The 18,397-nt window shown below is 41.6% G+C and overlaps 1 protein-coding gene across 5 annotated transcripts in view; it reads right to left on the minus strand.

The window, feature by feature from the left end:
* The window catches only part of GSAP (gamma-secretase activating protein), an 87,759-nt gene that overhangs the window by 24,143 nt on the left and 45,219 nt on the right, over positions 1 to 18,397 (minus strand). For all 5 annotated transcript variants that reach the window (XM_080666614.1, XM_080666613.1, XM_080666616.1 and 2 more), the window contains 5 exons: positions 16,665 to 16,757; positions 16,332 to 16,549; positions 14,754 to 14,823; positions 13,974 to 14,056; positions 11,250 to 11,303 (listed from right to left, as the gene is read on the minus strand). In XM_080666614.1, the coding sequence (XP_080522740.1) occupies positions 11,250 to 11,303; positions 13,974 to 14,056; positions 14,754 to 14,823; positions 16,332 to 16,549; positions 16,665 to 16,757 (518 nt within the window). The remainder of the gene's footprint in view (positions 1 to 11,249; positions 11,304 to 13,973; positions 14,057 to 14,753; positions 14,824 to 16,331; positions 16,550 to 16,664; positions 16,758 to 18,397) is intronic.

Consider the following 18,397-nt stretch of genomic DNA (forward strand, 5'->3'; position numbering starts at 1 on the left):
CAGAAGACCCCACCTCCCACACCCACACTGTGGGTCCTAAGAAAATATCTCTCCCAAACTGCCTTCCTCTTCCTCACTCCCCCACTTAAAAAATCCCTTTTCTCAGCTGAGAAAAAAAACAGGTAAAGCAAGTCCATGGACAGGCTTCACAGGGGCTCATGAACCCACTGGTGGCATATAAAGTGGAGTGTGTGTTTGTATGAGCGCTTTTCTGGGAAGGTCTATAGTTTGCACCAGATTTTCAAAGGAATCCATGGCCTAAAATAGTTCAAAATCACTGAGTTTGAAGGAAAAGAATCTAAGTTTAAAACAATGACAGCAGCTTACATTTACATAAGAAACACTGTTAGCCAAAGGTCGCCAAACTATTTTAATATAAACTTACAGGTCTTTCAAGGAGGCCACTGGGCTGCATGTTATACTGTAGCTATTGAGGGAGTACAGAGAAATGCAAAGCGCAGCATATGTCACTACGTGGTAACTACTAGGTAACTGATGCAACTTTCTGAGCTATAAAAACTCATGGAGATCATTGTAAATTGGGATAAATATTTGGAAGTCTGGTTAATAGACGAGATCCAAAGGATGAAAAGGGATTTGAGTAAGTGAAGGATAGAAGAGGATGTACCAAGGGGGGCTCTGAGGAAGGGAGTGAAGACTGAGATACCCCAATGTGGATTCTGAGTTTAGATCAGAGGCAGAGCCTTAGAGAAAGCAGAGAAAACAACCAACAACACTTCATTCTCGGTGGTGAAGATACCTGCCTCTGGAGTTGATTCCAAACGTCAGCAGCCACCTGCATCCCATCCGCTGGAGATGTAACTGTTTGGGGCGTGAGCTGAGCCTCCTGAGCTTTACAGGTTCCCCAGGCAATCCTACTGTTCAGCCAGCGCTGAGAACACCACTTGAGCATGTCCCTAATCCCAGTCCCGACTCCCAACCTCAAACATTTTCCTCCATCTGCACCCCTGGTTAAAGGTGGAGGAAGGCTGAGATTGTGTTGTTAAGTGACAGGAGACAGCATTAAAGAGGAGGTTAGGGCCAATCTGTGAAGGATCTCAACTGCCAGTTAGTACCAGCATGCTCATTAATCCAGAGAATATACGAAGATATGGGGGAGCTGCACAACCACATCCTAACAGCCAACCGGGAGCACAGACAGCCACTCCTCTCAGTCAGCCAGCACAAACAGAACTAGAACTGCTTGTTTACTAAGCACTGTATTCATCAGAAACAACTGAGCGAAGTGGAAGCCCTAGAAGCGCATGCCAGCTACTTTAAAAGAACTCAGAAAACTTTAAAATACACACACAAAAGCTTTATAAGAAAGATACCCATGAATTTAGCTGCTTCTGGGAGACATGGTGTTAGAAGCCATTAGACACTCCAGGAACAATCCAGAAGCATTTTCCTACTCAAGGGGGAGTTTTAAACTTTGATTTTGAAAGAAGTTTCTTCTTGAGAAATAATCTATTTTTGTCCCCCTGGGATGACATGGAATAATTAACAAATGTAGACCATGACAACTATTAACTGAACAAAAGAATGAAGGAGTTACATTAAGGGCCTGTTTCCCATTTATGATTTGGGTTGCCAGTTGATTTTTTTATTTTTTATTTTTTTAAGCCCTGTGGTACAGGCTCATCTGCAAATTGCTGTCAGGAGAAAACATCTGCCCTTCATTTCCAAACAGCCCTCTGGCTCTGGTCCCAAGTCTTCTGATTAACCAGCGTCTTCTCACTGGAGAGGAAGCCAACTCAGAGAGCACCTTCACTCTCCAGGCCAGGGCTCAACCAGCAGAGCTAAAGGTCCGTGCACTCTGGCTCTTCGGCGGATCCCACCTCAGTATCAGCTTTTACTTGCAGCCCACGGAAACACAATGACCCACCACCTCCAGCACAGACAGGATAAAACAGAGACGTCTATGTGTCCATGAGGCTAGCGAGGCACCACACTAAGCCAAGATGCTCTGGTGACTGGACTCCTGAGGTGACAGAGTGAAAGGCTCAGCTGCATCTTGTTCAAGCCTGTGTTGTTCCCATGGCCTTCCGGCTAACAGCTTCTGCTTGGTGTTGCATATGGACATGCTAATCATTAGAGGTGTGCCACCTGCACCTTGTGTTTTACAGAACAGTCCCTTACCGAAAAGTGCCTTTCCTGAGGAGATAAGGGAACTATGTAGAAAAGTAATAATTGCTTATCAAGGATTTGCAGGAACCTCATGACTGAACTCGTCAACTAGAGTGAACAGGCTAAGAACAAAGAAGTTTCTCCATCTTCCTCAGACCCCTGCTGGTGCTCAGATGTCTGCCATCGTCAATCACCTCTTGCCCCTCCTCTTTCCCCCTCCCTTGATATAAAAGAAGCCTGAATTCTGTACTTTCTCAGGATGGTTCTTTAGGATGCTAGTCCGCCATATTTTCGGCTTGCTGGCTTTCTGAATAAAGTCACCTTTTCTTGCCTCAACACCTTGTCGCTCAACTGATTGGCTGCTGTGCAGAGAGTGGTACGAGCTTGGACTCAGTTTCACTGAGGCATCCTGTTAAGGGGATTGCATGTTGCAAGTGCAAGTTCTCCTATTTATAAATGGACTTCCTCCTTTTCCTAGCATCTAGTAACAAAGAGATCTCTTCTTAGATGAGTGAAGTTCTCTTAGCCATTTTTCATAGGTTTTATTTTAATGTAATCACTAAATATGGCTCTAAATTATTCCATCTCAAAAATCAGCATGTGCCCTGAGAAAGCCAATACTAAGGTATTTCCCTCCTGTCAGCCTTAAGAATGAAACATTATGTCTCCAACCAAAATTCTGACTAAGAGCAGCAGCATAGCCTAGGGACTAGTAGGAGAGAAACAAAAACAAGAATCCTTGGTCCTGGGTGTGTTCCTCCATTGCATCATCGGGGAAGTAAACTGAAGCTACCCCCATCTCTACAGCTATGACAGGAGTGGATTAACCAGCCTGGTGCTCTGTTTCTAATAAGTAGTGTTTCATAAAATTGTTTTACAATATTAATTTTACTCACCATAACTCACTGTCCAGAAATGTTGTATAGGAAAAATTCTTTTTTTTTTTTCTCTACCACAGTCTACTAACAGAATACTTCACTTCTGGTCACCAATATGTGAGGGTTTTTCTCCACATCCATCAGTTCTCTAAGATCAGCTGGGTGTCCGACCATTGAACTTAATTTTGACACTATCTACCTAGAGACAGTGTTAGATCCCACAGGTTAAGGGCTCCTTCCTATAAAAATGTCCCCTTCTTCAGATGCCAATCGCAAGTCCAGGTTATCACCTGTGCTTCTAACTGTTGGTCTATAAGGCGAAGGTTTCCAGAACCTCCTCTTTGGGTTTGATAATTTGCAACCGTAGTTCACAGAATTCAGGAAAACAGGTTACTTATTATAAAAGACACAACTCAGGAACAGCCAGATGGAAGAGATGCAGAGGCAAGGCATGTGGAAAGGGGCTATGAGCTTCCATGCCCCCTCCAGGCACACCACCCTCCCTGCACCTCCACATGTTCATCCAGCCCAGAAGGTCTCCAAATCCGTTCGTTAGGACTCTTCACGGAGGCTCCCCTACAAAGTCATGGCTGATTGAATCGTTCACCATTGGCGATTGAACTCAATCTCTAGCCACCCTCACCTCAGGAGGTGGGGAGTGGGGAGGCGGGGCTGAAAGTTCAACCCCCTAATCACCTGGTTGCTTCTCAGGGCCACAGTCCCATCCTTAGGTGCTTTTCAAAAGCACCTCAATAAGGTAATCTCAGGTGTGGTTGAAAGGGGCTGGATATAAATATCAAAAGACATTCGTCTCACCTTCCTGCTGTGGTGCCATTTCAGAAACTGGGAACAAACACTAACTATTATAACAGAAGATGTCCCTGTAACGCTTATCACTTAGGAAATGATAAGGATTTTAGGAGCTCTGTGCCAGGAACTATGGATATGTCTGGAAGACCAAATATATATTTGTAGTTATAACACAATGTCACATATGTATAAACTGAACTTTGAAAAATCAATTAAGCCCTGACCAGTTTGGCTCAGTGGATAGAGCGTCAGCCTGCTGAATGAAAGGTCCCAGGTTCGATTCCGGTCAAGGGCATGTACCTGGGTTGCTGGCACATCCCAGTAGGAGGTGTGCAGGAGGCAGCTGATCGATGTTTCTAACTCTCTATCCCTCTCCCTTCCTCTCTGTAAAAAGTCAATAAAATATATTTTTTAAAAAAGAAAAATCAATTAGTATTTCCCACATAACCAATGGACATTTCTGATAAAGCTACGTTCTTATCAAAGCAACAATTCTCATTTTTAAAAACTGTCAGCTGTGGGGTGTGATGGTCCATGATGGAGCGAGATGTCCCAGGGCCACAGGGCCACAGGGCTGGACGGTGGCTGTGGCTGCTGGTGCATCAGCGCCAGGCAAAGTCTATTAAATGTTGAGGAAAGGGAGAAGGAGAGAGAGAGAGAAAGAGAGAGAGAGAGAGAGGGAGAGAGAGAGAGAGAGAGAGAGAGAGAGAGAGAGAGAGAGAGAGAGAGAGAGAGAGAAACGTCGATGTGAGAGAGACACATGGATCTGCCACCACCTGCAAGCACCCTGATCAGGGATGGGACCCGGCTTTAAAGGTGTCATTCCACTGATAATCACTGTGACGTGTGACAAGCTCCATGGGGAATCTGGATACCTGTGTCAGAATCACAAATCGTGGCAATCCTTCTTTAAGACTTGTCCCTGTTGGTAATCTCACACACGTGTGCTAGAACCTTTATTACCAAGGCTCGTGGAAATATTGTGTGTTTGTAAAAGAGCAGAAGCAACTTAAATACTATCAATAGTAATATTAATTAAATAAAGTATGGCACAGCCTTAGTATTACATTTTTAAAAAATAAAATAAATAAAGTGCCATTTCATTGTGGCTCTGGCTTAAAAAAAGATTGTCAGCTGTTACACTGTGACTGCATCAGTAGTTTGGATCTCTAACAAACCTTTCATTTAAGCGATGGTGGTTGTTGGTATTGGGAAAGTCAAGGAAAAGGTGTCATTGTGTTTCACTAAGCAATTAATTATACTCATGATCTGCCCAGTTAAAACAGTATTTTTTAAACTTTTTGAGAAAAGAGGCATAATTAAATAAACAAGTCTAAATGGAGAACCGTCAACTACTCTTCTCCCAATTGCTCAGTGGCCTGTAGACACCTGACAGACACTTACAGCCACACCCTCACTGCTGAGCGGCCATAGGTGGGAAGGGGCCTTCAGTCTTTCTGAGCTTCCCAGTCTCTGGTCAGATAGTTAATAACCTCTAAACAAATGACTAAATAAAAGGCTTCCATTTTTTATAAAATGAAACTAAAGATGTCTGGCTTAAAAAAATACTTGGGTAAAAATACTACATTTCTCCATCTTGGAGATGCTCTTTCAACTTTCATCTTTATTTTCAAGTTACTCTTTCTTTTTTAAATCTGTACATGCTTCCTGTGGTAAGACAGTTTTACTAGTTTCTCTTGTCATTATAAAATCAAGGCTAATTTTTAACCTTTTTCAAATGTTGCCACTTCCCTAGAGAAAACCATGCTTTAAGAAGGGATAAAATCATCCTAGGAAATTGCTCTTGATGACATTCCTTTTAGGACGAGACTTGTTTCAATATACTCCTTTTTTCATTTTTAAAATTCTTTTGAAAGTTATTTTATAAAGTAAGGAAGCCTTTTGTCTTTCGGGTGACAATCCTCTAATTCAACTGGTTTATAAGTCCTAACATGTTCATAGGGGCAAAAGTACGTTTACAGTTTGAATACATGAAACAGTTTATTCTTGTATTATTATTTATTAATTATTGTATTATTTATTTGTATTATAACTGTAAACCTACTTTTACCCACCCCTGTACATTGAACGTCTGTAAAGTGCTCCACTTCAAACTAAAATTATCTGCAGAGAAAGCAGGAGGAAAGCGCGTATCTAGTTTCATTTTTCCTTCCCTCTCCCGACTCCTTATCAGGGCAGTCCTACCAAGGAGAACAGGAGCAAGTGTGGGTCAGAGTAAACAGGGGTCCCTTGGGCCTCACCGAAAGTCTGGCAGCAAGCACGCTTTCAAAGGTGGCTTATGATTCAGGTCATAGGTGCTCAGAGCTAATGGCTGTCAGGTGAGCGTGGCAAGAACAGTCATAACTGGGGCTGGGAGGGAGGCACAAAGGGTGGGATGTGCCGCCGCAACAAGGTCCCTCACAACATAATTAAGCTGGGACTTGGGGTAGAAAAAGTAGGTCAAAGACAGTAGCATTCAGTGATGAGTATCATTCAAGCAGAGATGGCAAAACAAAGAGAGGTATCGGGGCCAGCTGTCCTGTGAACCGGAAGGTACTGATTCGTCTCCCAGGTTGAGTGATTGGGGTGGGAGTGAGGGAACGGGCCACGCCAAACCCATCTTCCCCTGAGCCCAAGGCCAGTCCCAGCAGTAGACATCTGCCTTCCCCCATGGGTCATTAAGAGATGTACAGGTCAAGCTTGTCTTAGATAACACTTTCTACTAGCTAGCCTATGGGCACATGCGGAGTCGCCAAAGAGCTCACAAGCATGTTTGGGATGGTTAATGGGAAACAACTGTTTGCAGGGCCAAATGTTAAAGATAGTTAAGGGAGAGTAGAAAAATGACGAGGCAGGAGAAACCAAGATGGTGGCATAGGTGAACACCTAAACTGCTGCCTCGCACAACAATTTCGAAACTACAGCTAAAAGACAGAACGGACATCATCCAGAACCACAGGAAAGCTGGCTGAGTGGAAATTCTACAACTAGAAGGAAAGAGAGGGGCACACGGAGACTCAGAGGAGCTGCAAAAGGCTGAGGTACGGAGACACGCACGTGGAGAGGATGGGCAGCTGAGTGCCTGGCTAGCTTTCTCTAGCAGGAGGAAGGCAGAAGCTCCCAACTGTGCTGAACTCCAGTTCCGACTGCACTGAACCCCAGTTTTGGGTGAGACCCTGGGGACCCAGACTCATACGGGGGGAGTCTGGACTGTCGGGAAAAGAGAGGAGCGCACAGAAACTCAGGGGAACCGCGAAAGGCAGAGGTCAGGAGGTGCGCGTGTGAGTGCACACAGAGAGGAATGACTGCTGAGCATGCTGCTGGCTTTCTCTAGCAGGAGGAAGACGGAAACTCCCAACTGCGCTGAACTCCAGTTCCGGGCGAGAATCTGGGAATCCAGATTCATTGGGGGAGAAACTGGACAGTCTGGCAGCGGGCGAAACTCGAGGGTGGCTTTTTCTCAGAGGTGCTTGCAGCGATAACCAAGGGACACTGAGACTCAGGGGCCTCATAGGGCAGGGCTGACAGGAAGCCAAGGCTGTTTGCTCAGCCCTGAGACTCCGCCCCATCCAAGCTGAGCACGGAGGCTTTTGCAATTTTGCAAGTCTTGTCTCATAAGGCTGTCTCCAGCACAGAAGTTCTCCCGGCGTAGACACAGCTGATCCTCATAGCCAATTGGCCTGGAGGTTAATTCCTCCCAGTGATACCAACAACAATCAAGGCTTAACTATAACAAGACTGTGCACACAGTCCACAAAGGGGTGCACCAAGAGTGTCCACCTCAGGTAACTGGGGAGCCTGAGCCACTAGGCCATATAGGACACCTAGCACACAAAGCTACTCTACCAACTCAGGGAAGCAACCAAAATGCAGAGACAAAGAAACAGATCACAAACGAAAGAAATGGAGGAAAGCAAATGACTGGATATAGAGTTCAAAACCACAGTTATAAGGTTTTTCAAGAATTTTCTAGAAAAGGCCGATAAATTTAGCGAGACCCTCAAAGATATGAAAAAGGACCAACTAGAAATTAAGCATGCACTGACTGAAATAAAAAAATATTATACAGAGACCTAACAGCAGACTAGAGGAACGCAAGAATCAAGTCAAAGATTTGAAATACAAAGAAGTAAAAAACACTCAACCGGAAAAACAAAAAGAAAAAGGAATCCAAAAATTTGAAGATAGTGTAAGAAGCCTCTGGGACAGCTTCAAGTGTACCAACATCAGAATTATGGCGGTGCCAGAAGAAGAGAGAGAGCAAGAAAACCTATTTGAAGAAATAATGACTGAAAACTTCCCCCACCTGGTAAAAGAAATAGACTTACAACTCAAGGAAGTGCACAGAACCCCACACAAAAGGAATCCAAAGAGGATCAAACCAAGACACATCATAATTAAAATGCCAAGAGCAAAAGACAAAGAGAGAATATTAAAAGCAGCAAGAGAAAAACAGTTAGTTACCTACAAGGGAGCACCCATATGATTGTCAGCTGATTTCTCAACAGAAACTATGCAGGCCAGAAGGGAGTGGCAAGAAATAGTCAAAGTGATGAATAGCAAGAACCTACAACCAAGATTACTCTACCCAGCAAAGCTATCATTCAGAATTGAAGGTCAGATAAAGAGCTTCACAGATAAGAAAAAGCTAAAGGAGTTCATCACCACCAAACCAGTATTATATGAAATGCTGAAAGGTATTCTTTAAGAAGAGGAAGAAGAAGAAAAAGGTAAGGATAAAAATTATGAACAACAAATACGTATCTATCAACAAGTGAATCTAAAAATCAAGTGAATAAAAAATCTGATGAACAGAATAAACTGGTGAATATAATAGAATTAGGGGCATAGAAAGGGAGTGAACTGACAATTCTCGGGGTGAAAGGGGTGTGGGGGGTGCGGGAAGAGACTGGACAAAGGTCGTACACCTATGGATGAGGACAGTGGGGAGGAGGTAAGGGCAGAGGGTGGGGTGGGAACTGGGTGGAGGGGAGCTATGGGGGGGGAAAAAGAGGAATAATTGTAATAATCTGAACAATAAAGATTTATTAAAATAAAAAAAAGAAAAAGTGACAAGGCAGAATGAATAGCCAAGGAGAAAAATAAGCATGAACAACATAAAAACACATCATTGTACACACACACAAAATAAAAATAAAAATAAAAAACAGAGTATAAAAATAAGCTACTTTTTTCCTAAGCAAAGCCAAATCATATTCTTGAAATAAGCCAATAGGTAAAAATTTTAAGAGAACCTTCCATCAACCTTTTTTTTCTAATTTTTATTTCATTTTTTAATTTTTTAAATATATATTTTTTATTGATTTCAGAGAGGAAGGGAGAGGGAGAGAGAGATAGAAACATCAGTGATGAGAGAGAATCATTGATTGGCTGCCTCCTGCACTACCCCACTGGGGATTGAACCTGAAACCTGGGCATATGCTCTTGACCAGAATCGAACCCAGGACCCTTCAGTACACAGGCTGACACTCTACCCACTGAGCCAAACCGGCTAGGGCTTCCATCAATCTTTATACTTAATTTTTAAATGAAAATATACAATGTTGATAAGATTATAATAAAATTATAAACTCATAAACCCCATGTAACAGTGTAAATTATCACAATTTTTTGAATATCAATTTGGCAATAAGAATCAAAGGCTATAAAAATTGTCATAGCTATTTGGCCAATAATACTCCTGTGTATTTAACCTTAAGGAAGTAATTCCAAAGAAAAGCTGTCTGTATAAAAATACTCAGTGCAAGGGTCATTGTAGTAGTCACTTTTTTAAGTGTGGCTGTAGACAAACTAACTGTCCCAAAACAGAATGATTAAGTAATTAAGACACAGCAACCCAGCAGAATCCATGAAGTCATTAGTAATCATAATTATGAAGTTTATGTGGTGACATGAAAAATGAAGATATATTATAATTAGTAATCTCCATTGAATATCTCTAGATTGCCATTACTACTAAGCAAAAATGCATACCTATGACAAAGACCAAGGTAAAAGGATATGGACAGGAGCTGTAGAATGATAGGTAGCATTTGTTTCTTTTTAAAATTCTCTTACTAGTTTGTGGTTTGTCCATTAAACAATGTATGGGGTTGGTGGGATGAGTTGTGGAAGCAGAAACAATAAAATGAAAGGATAGAGGCTGATCATAAGAGCCTTTTAAACTATTCATTGGACCTTTCTTTTCCTTTCATCTTCCTATCTTTGTAAAACATCCCTTGTAAGTCTCTCTTTAAAGCACCCTCTTAGGACCAAGCCAGAACCACTAAGCAGAGATGGAGAAACAAATGAGAGGTATCAGGGCCAGGTGTCCTGTGAACTGGAAGGTACTGATTAGTCTCCCAGGCTGAGTGACTCGGGTCGGGGTGAAGGAACGGGCCACGCCAAACCCAGGACCATCTTCTCCTGAGCCCAAGGCCAGTCCCAGCAGTAGACCACTAAGCCCCCCAGCCCTCACCTCCCACCACCCCCGCCCCCACCCCCAGCCCTTTCTCATCCCCAGTGCATCACTGTGACCTCAACCGCCCACGGCTTTCCCCCAGCTGCCCAGGCCCAGCAGGCCCTTCATGGATCCAAAAGAATCAAATGTAAAGAAAAGGCAGTTGCACACTGAGCTGCCTGCTGCCAAAAGTTGAGAGTTCCCGGTGCACACCAGTCTGTAATTAACAGGAGGCAGTGCCAAAACCAACAAAGGAGCTTCAAGGAAACTGCGCAAAAATGCTCCCCAGTTCTTAACTACACATGCATTCGCTACTACTCACCCACCCACCCCATTCTCCCTACTGTAGTCAGACACTCTTCCGAAACCACCAGACTGCAGAAAGACACTAATAGCTACCGCTCAGGGGGCAGGAAGGAGGGGTGCAGCAGCTTGAGCGAGGCCACAGACAGCCACTGCAGAAGCAGAAAAGCTGTTCTTAGAAGCAGAAGGAAATGAAATAATCCCAGCCAGGTTACTTAATGGTTTTAAGGTCCTGTGTGTGTGTGTGTGTGTGTGTGTGTGTGTGTGTGTGTGTGTGTATGCATGTGTGTGTGTTAGGAGGGGGTGACAGCACCAATGAAGTAAAAAACAGCTACCAGGCCCTATAAGATAATTTGCAAAAGCTGATGGGTTTAAGGCGCAGTATAAAGCACTCGTTTTATATGGTTTACATTGAGCCCTGTAATTCTCTATCCAGAAAACTTCCCTTTTCGAAAAGCATTCCTAAGAATGCCATAGCATCATTCTTTGTGGCTACTCAACCACTTAGGAAGGATAAAGGCTCTAACCTTTACCCCTCCTCCTCGGACAGTTCACAATCCCTTTGGAACTGCCGTTATACTCGGGCCGTTGAGGTGTGACTCCAGTGTGGGGGCAGCAAGGAAGCCAGGCACGTCTGCGCCCGAAAGTCTCTGACTGTGTGGACTCACCTTCATCAGAGGCAACGTGATCTCTTCCGTCACAAGGCTTATTCCAGGAATTTCCTACAGTGGGGGCAAAGCAGACACACATGTCAACGGCCACGAGCTCAAGCCCTCAGGAAAGGTCTCCTGCACAGCCAGAAGCCGAGGGCAGCTTCCAGTTTGCTAACCTCTACTTTAAATAGACCTCCGAATCTATAAATAACAGTGAGCACAGTCTATCTCTTGCCTCAGGAGGAAAAAGACTCCGTAAAGTTATGATTATAATAGTTGACAGTGTCTCTAAAGGAAAGAAGACAACGAATAAAGAAACAGAGCAAACAGTGTATTGTTTGCATGGTTCTATTTGCACTACCAGCGTAATGATAAGGGGGGCATGTTCCAGGTTTTATGACCCTTCCTCCCTCTCCTCCTCTTTCATTCAAATGCACTGCAGTTGGTTCCAACTTGCTAGAGGGAACCAAGACTAATTGGGTCCTTGTATGACTGCCATGGAAAAGTTTTCTACGCCTCACCCTCCACCATCATTTCAGAGCTAAGAGGCCCCCATAAAGTTGGCACAACTCTATCACCACGGCAGGTGTGAAGGATGTGCACTTCATCTCAGGAAGTCCCAATTATAACCTCCTGCTGACAAGTGAGCATTAAAACAGACACTGACATAAGAGGATAAACTTCCAAAATTGCTCTCTATTCACTGTTGTTTTTCAAAATGTGTTTCTGTGTGAATTATGTATATCAGCCTCTCAATTAGTCAACTCATCTTTCCTTTCCCCCCCCCAAAAAAGTACATAATACATGAGAATATAATTTAGAAGGTGCTAAGTAGAAATAAAACTTGATAGTTGGATAGGACTTAAATGTCCTGGGTTTTACTTGGTTTAGAAAGGGATTGCAGTGACAGAGAAATAAATTTCTAGAACAGTCAAGCAGCTGAGTTCTCCACTGCGAGAATAAAAAGCCTGTGAAAAGAATCTTCTGTGTGCTTCACAACATAGGACACTTCAAAAAAAGCATTGAATTGTTGCTACAGCTTTAGGTTATAAATAACACCTTAAAATAGGTATAACAAGGCTAATTGTTTGCATAGCATAATTTGGGGTTATCAATGGGTAAGAGCACCCTATTATTTAGTATCTTTAAAAAAAATCCAATTCAGTTACTTCACAAAAATAATCTGCCTCCATACAGAAGTGTGAAATTAATGTTTTCTATTGTGCCAAGTGCTTATTAAGGGTGCAGCAATGAGAGCATTCGCAGGTTAGAGAAAGAAAAAATTATTTGCATCATTGCTAAGGAGAAGCATAGATTTTTAAAATTTCAGGATAGAAGAGATCTTCAAGGTAACCTACTCTAACCACAAGAACCTTAAAGCAACGTGGTAAACCCTAAAATAAGCTTAGTCCACAGGGGGTTATAATTGTGGGGTTTTTTACATTGTACTTCTTGTAGGATGTCACTTTTTATGGCCACAGCAGCTCCTCTGCCGCACAAAGCCATGAGAAATGCAAAGGTGAAGACTCGCCTGTCAGGCTGATGTGCTCCATCTTAAAACACAACCCTGAGAACTACAGGTCCTGTCCCTGCCTCCACCACTGAACCTGACAGGGCAGGACAGCAAGAGAGAGCAATGGGTGCTGAGCGGAAGAAGCTGAGATGTGCATTTCCTGACCGGGTGGTTTACCCTGCAAACTTCCTGCCACATTACCACAGCGTCTGCACATATATTCACAAGGGCTCTTGACAAAAACAGGGAGGCCCTGTTATAAGCTCAGGTCTTCCCCTCATAATTCTACAGTGAGGCATGGACGTCTAATAACTCTAACAGTGAAAGACACGAACAGAGGGCCTTGAGGAAAACACTACCATTGTGTATACCAAAAACTGAGATCTTAATCAAATACACCTCATGTGTCTTTCTTCAGGTCTATATTTAAATAGTCTCAGTACAAAATGGAAAGGGTCGCATGTTATCCTGGCGCATCTTTTCCTAGGTCTATTTTCAGAATTGAATTTATTTTTCTAAATGACTTTCTGATCCGAATCTCTGCCTCAAGAGTAAGCATGCAGGCTGGCATCTAAATAGGACAGGAGAGAAAGCAGAACCAGAACCTTTTTCAGGGGAAGCCTGTGCATGCTCTGCACGTTCCCATCCAGCAAAGTGCAGTTCCTGGCACCTTGTTCAAGAGAAAGCGAACGGTGCTTTAGTTCAGTGCTTCCTAGTTAAAAAGGAGGCCGGCTGCACCAACAGAAAGAAAGGTTCAAGGAGTGAATTTGCTTAAGGTTACTGACTTACTGGTTGTCAAGCTCTAAAGTTATCACACGTTTTCCTTGCAAGGTCAGGGCGGTGCTAATCTACTAAGTAAAGAGAACCACTCAGATTAACAGCAGTGGTCCAATGTTCCTTGTTTATGAAACCCCAAGAAATGTTTTAATCCACTCTAGGAGCTAATAAAATTAAAATACCTGTTGAAGATGATAACGGTTTAGGTCTGTTTGGTAGTGGAAAGAATAACAAATATCCTATGCCTTCTCCTCAATTCTCCAGTTTTAGAAATACTTTTGGCCAACAGCAAGTATTATTTTTCTGCCAGAAAATGCCAATTCAGTTCCTTATCAGTCAAAATCAAAATGAAATCACAACCTTAGTCACTGTGACAGGAATGCCCTACAACTGACCCACAACTGTGAGTTAATTTCAATTACATAAGGAACACAAAAACTGTAACTTACTGTATTCCAAGTGAGCACTGAGGAATATGGCAAAAGTTTATCCATGTTACTTGTCTCTGGGTATATGCTCCAATATGAAGAAGCTGAGCAGGTTTTTGAAAGGAAAAAAAATAGACATGGTTTAATAATCAGGCAGTAGACACTGTGATTTTCCAAAATAAGCAAACCAACAACAGTTTTCATCCTCTACACATTAACCATTATAATTTTATCTACTGATTAGAATGTTCAGATTCTGCTTTTGACAATGACATAAATTTTTTAACAATTATTTGACATCCTGGCTGGTGTGGCTTCGGTGGTTGGAGCATAGGCCTGTGTACCGAAGGGTTGCGTTCTCTCTCTCTCTCTCTCTCTCTCTCTCTCTCTCTCTCTCTCTCTCTCTCTCTCTCTCCCTCTCCCTTCCTCTCTAAATCAATTTTTTAAAAATAAATAAAAGTAGGAATTGCTTTAAAAAATTAGGCACTTATATCTATCCAAATGGCATTATACCACTTTATATCAAACCAGCCAACACAAAATGAACGCTACATTTTATTGGAAAAAAAATCACTGATGAGGTTATAGAATCAAAATCATATCTTATATCTCATCAGTCTCTGAACAGCCCCAGCTTCTCACAAAACCACAAAAGAATGAAATTTAATTAGCTGCTGACTACTATAGAGGGGATGGGGAAGCTACTAACCAGCATTTTGACAGGTTGAGGCATTATCAGTGTAGTATTTTCCCTCAGGCAAAAGGGTCATGGATTCAACTTAAAATGTGAGCAACACCTACCAATTATAAATTCCTGAATGGGGTCAAATGAATAGTAGGCAGAGATGTTCTCAGAAATCCATTGAATAATCTTTAAAAAGTAAGAAGACAATTCTGTTAATATTTAAATCTGCACCCTGCCCCCACCACCAAAGAAGTATAAAATATATATGAATCTTATATCTATTTTAGAATTGCCTAAGAATATACTTATTTCTAGACTAGACTAGACTAGACAGATAATGGAAGCCTGTGTGGGTAAAACAATATTATAAATGAGATGCTTTTTACATGTCTTTTTAATAAGTGCCCTTGGCTGGAATCCAAATAAACTTTCCTGCACCCAATGTTTGTTTTTGCTAGAGGAGGTCATATTCTAGCAAGGAACCAGTGGGAAGAGCTGTCAGACAAAGGAGCAAACAAACCCACTGAGCTAGAGGCAGCAAAGCTGGGTCTGACTTCCAGCTCAGTAATCAGTACAAACAATGCCTCACTATTTAACATCACTGTGCTGTCCTCTGAGGGGAGGGATGAGGGATATCCTGTGGTCAACAGCTCTCCATAGTCTCCAAAACCATCCTTATCTGCTAGACTAGAGGAATAAAGCCCTTCATTCTCTACCTTAGAATTTACTCTCATGATTCTATTCCTACCAATAATTTGTTTTTTTCCCAAACCTATTCCTGTTAATTGTATTTATTTTCTCAACTAAGTAATTAAACAATTACCATAGACAATCAAACCATGGATGCAAAGAGTGTTGGTGGGTCAACAAAAGTTGGATGCTTTGGAAAGACTCTAAAACACTTACTAAAAAACTAAGTATAGATGAGATGACTATAAAAGACTGAGGGGAAAAAAATGCCCTATAAAAACACATTGCTTTGAAATTATTGCTCTCCTTAGGAAAAGAAAAAAAAGAAACTAACAGGAATAAGAGACAACACATTACTAGTGTGTGTAATGTAAGAAAAATGATTTTGAACTTTAATTAGCTGACAGTCAAATAAAGGGCTTTCATTTACATCAGAAGATAGGTGAATAAATGTACATTTATATGTTTTAGGTTAAAATAAAATGTTTAAGATATCTGTTTTTCAATTAACCAACTACCAATTGGTCCCAATTAAGTCTCTGACTTCACAGGAACAGTAAAAATTAAATGACAGAATGTGTAAAGGTGCTTTGTAAACTATTATGTAAAATTTAAATGTAATTTTCAATAAAAATATGCCACCAGAGTTTAGTCCATTTGGCAATATACTCCAAATATAGGACAGGTGAAAAAGTAGATATTTGAGAAACTCATTATTTACTGAGCACTTCCTTAGAATGTTACTGATGTAGCTAAACATTTATTCACAATATCAAAAAAAAAAAAAGAGGAGTCAAAAGAACAGACGCATCCTCACAGTCTGAAGTCTGGTTGGGATCCATTAAAAAGGAGCACAAGAGAAAAATATATTCAAGTCAGGATGGAGACATAAACCTTGATCAATTGCTAACAAATAAAAATAGCTTCTGTTCATATTCAACCACTAAATAAATACATCTGATGTTGTCTATTGGCCAATTTTTAAACTTAAGCTATGTCCCCACCTGGGCTTCCAGGAACTCCGGGTCTTGGCCACATGAGAGCACACAGTGCAACAGGGCCATCTTCTCACAGTCCAGCCGTGTGTCCCACAGGAGCCGTAATAAATAGGACTGGTTGAGGGACGTTCTATAGAGCTTCCCAGAACACCAATTCAGCACCAGGGACCCCGACAGCGACTGCAGAGGTCCATGAGGTAGCATATCCATCACTTCATTGTTTCCTGGCCAAAAACAAAAAGATCAGCAAATAAAAGGAACCCTTCTTACCCAAACATAAACATTAAAGTCAACAAATTCAAACAGACCATGTTCTTGAGGGGAAATCATCAGCCGTACCTGTCAAAAACAGACTGTGGCAGATCAGGTCTGGATGCTGAATGTTAAGTAGATGAAAGAAATGACCAGGTAAGTAAACAGCCACGTAATAGTCTGTAGAAGAGAAAAACTGAAGTCATCTACATGTGGTAAGAGCTGTACAGGTACAGATAAAGCCCAGGACTTCACAGTATTTCTATTTTTTTTTTAATCTCTTAAAACAAAAGCTTTGGTCAATGCAGTAATAAGCTGTCTGCTGTCAGTACATCCCATCTTACAGCCAGCTCTCATTTATTTCTACCTGTGGCTAATTTTCCTCAGACCTTTAGCTATGGTTACCTTAATTTAATCTATAGTTTTGTTTCTAAGTGAATTATGGCTTTATACAGTATAATTCTAAAGGATCTTTGGGAGCAAATTAGAATAGAAAATACTTTTTAAAATAAAAGAAAAAAATATTAAGCAAGATGAATTATTCCTTAATCTGAGAAATTGGGAATAGCTTATAATGGGAATTTCCTTCAAAGTTTCTGCCAGTTTGGGGAAGCTCTAAGATTTCATTTCCCATGTTTACCCACTCATCATCATCATCATAGTCATGCTTACCACTGCCATCATCATCATCATTTTGTTTAGAGAATCTTTAAGTTGATATTCATCAAAACAATCTCTGCAGGCATTCTGACACATTATGAAATACTAATTTATTTCTTTGCATAGCTCGCTGCCTCTATAGAAGTCACACCTTCATGGTCCCTGCACTAGATATTTTTGTACCAAGAACATTTGTATGCAGATTGAGTCAAAGTGTAAAAGTACATTTCTGGAGAACGGGAGGGTAGAAATACCAATATTTTCTCTAGGATCTTAGGAAAACAGAAATTCACATGATTGTAGTGAATTTTATACAGATGAAACATTTAAATTGTAAGTGAGCCAGCTGGAATCTTATTTTCCAAAGAAGCAAATAAATATGTGCTAATCATTTGCATAGAAGGCATCTATGCAAAGGAAAGGAAAGAGGATGTAAGATGCTAATCAGTCACCATGGATCAAGCAATGCTAAAATGCTTAGCATAAATGGTTGCAATAATATAATTATGGCAAACCTTAAGTAGAAAAACATGAATAATATAGTAGGGTACAGTGGTAAGGGTTTAGGCATCAAATGGCCTAGGCTAACCAGTCCATTGGGATGGCACTATGTCCCTGGGAGAGGGGGCATTTGGAAATACTGTATATGAAGGTGTTTAGGATTGTCACAATCAATGGGGTGTCACCAAATGGCAGGGGGATTCCTACTGCCATTTGGTGAGTGGGCTCCAAGGATGTTAAGTCCCTCAATGTGCAGGACACTCTCACACAAAGAATTACTGTCTCACCAAAAATAACAATAGTATCTGTGGTAAGCTGGCCTCCAAATGCTCATGTGCTAACCACCAGAGCCTACAAATACGTTACTTTAAGAGATAAAAGGGTCCCTGTAGATGTGATTAAAGATCTTGAGATGGGGACAGTATCCTGGATTACCCAGTGGACCCAATGTCATCACAAATGTTTCTATAAGAGAAAGATTTGACTACAGGAGATCATGTGATGAAAGAGATTGAAATGATGTGGTCACAAGCCAAGAAATGCTAGCCTCTAGATGCTGTAGGGGGCAAAGAACCCTTTCTTCCCTGGCATCTCCAGAAAGAGCCATTTTTTGTCCACATGTTGATTTTAGCTTCTCAAGGCTCATTTCAGAATCCTGA

Source organism: Plecotus auritus (assembly GCF_963455305.1).
Source record: "Plecotus auritus genome assembly, chromosome: 4".
Taxonomy (NCBI): domain Eukaryota; kingdom Metazoa; phylum Chordata; class Mammalia; order Chiroptera; family Vespertilionidae; genus Plecotus; species Plecotus auritus.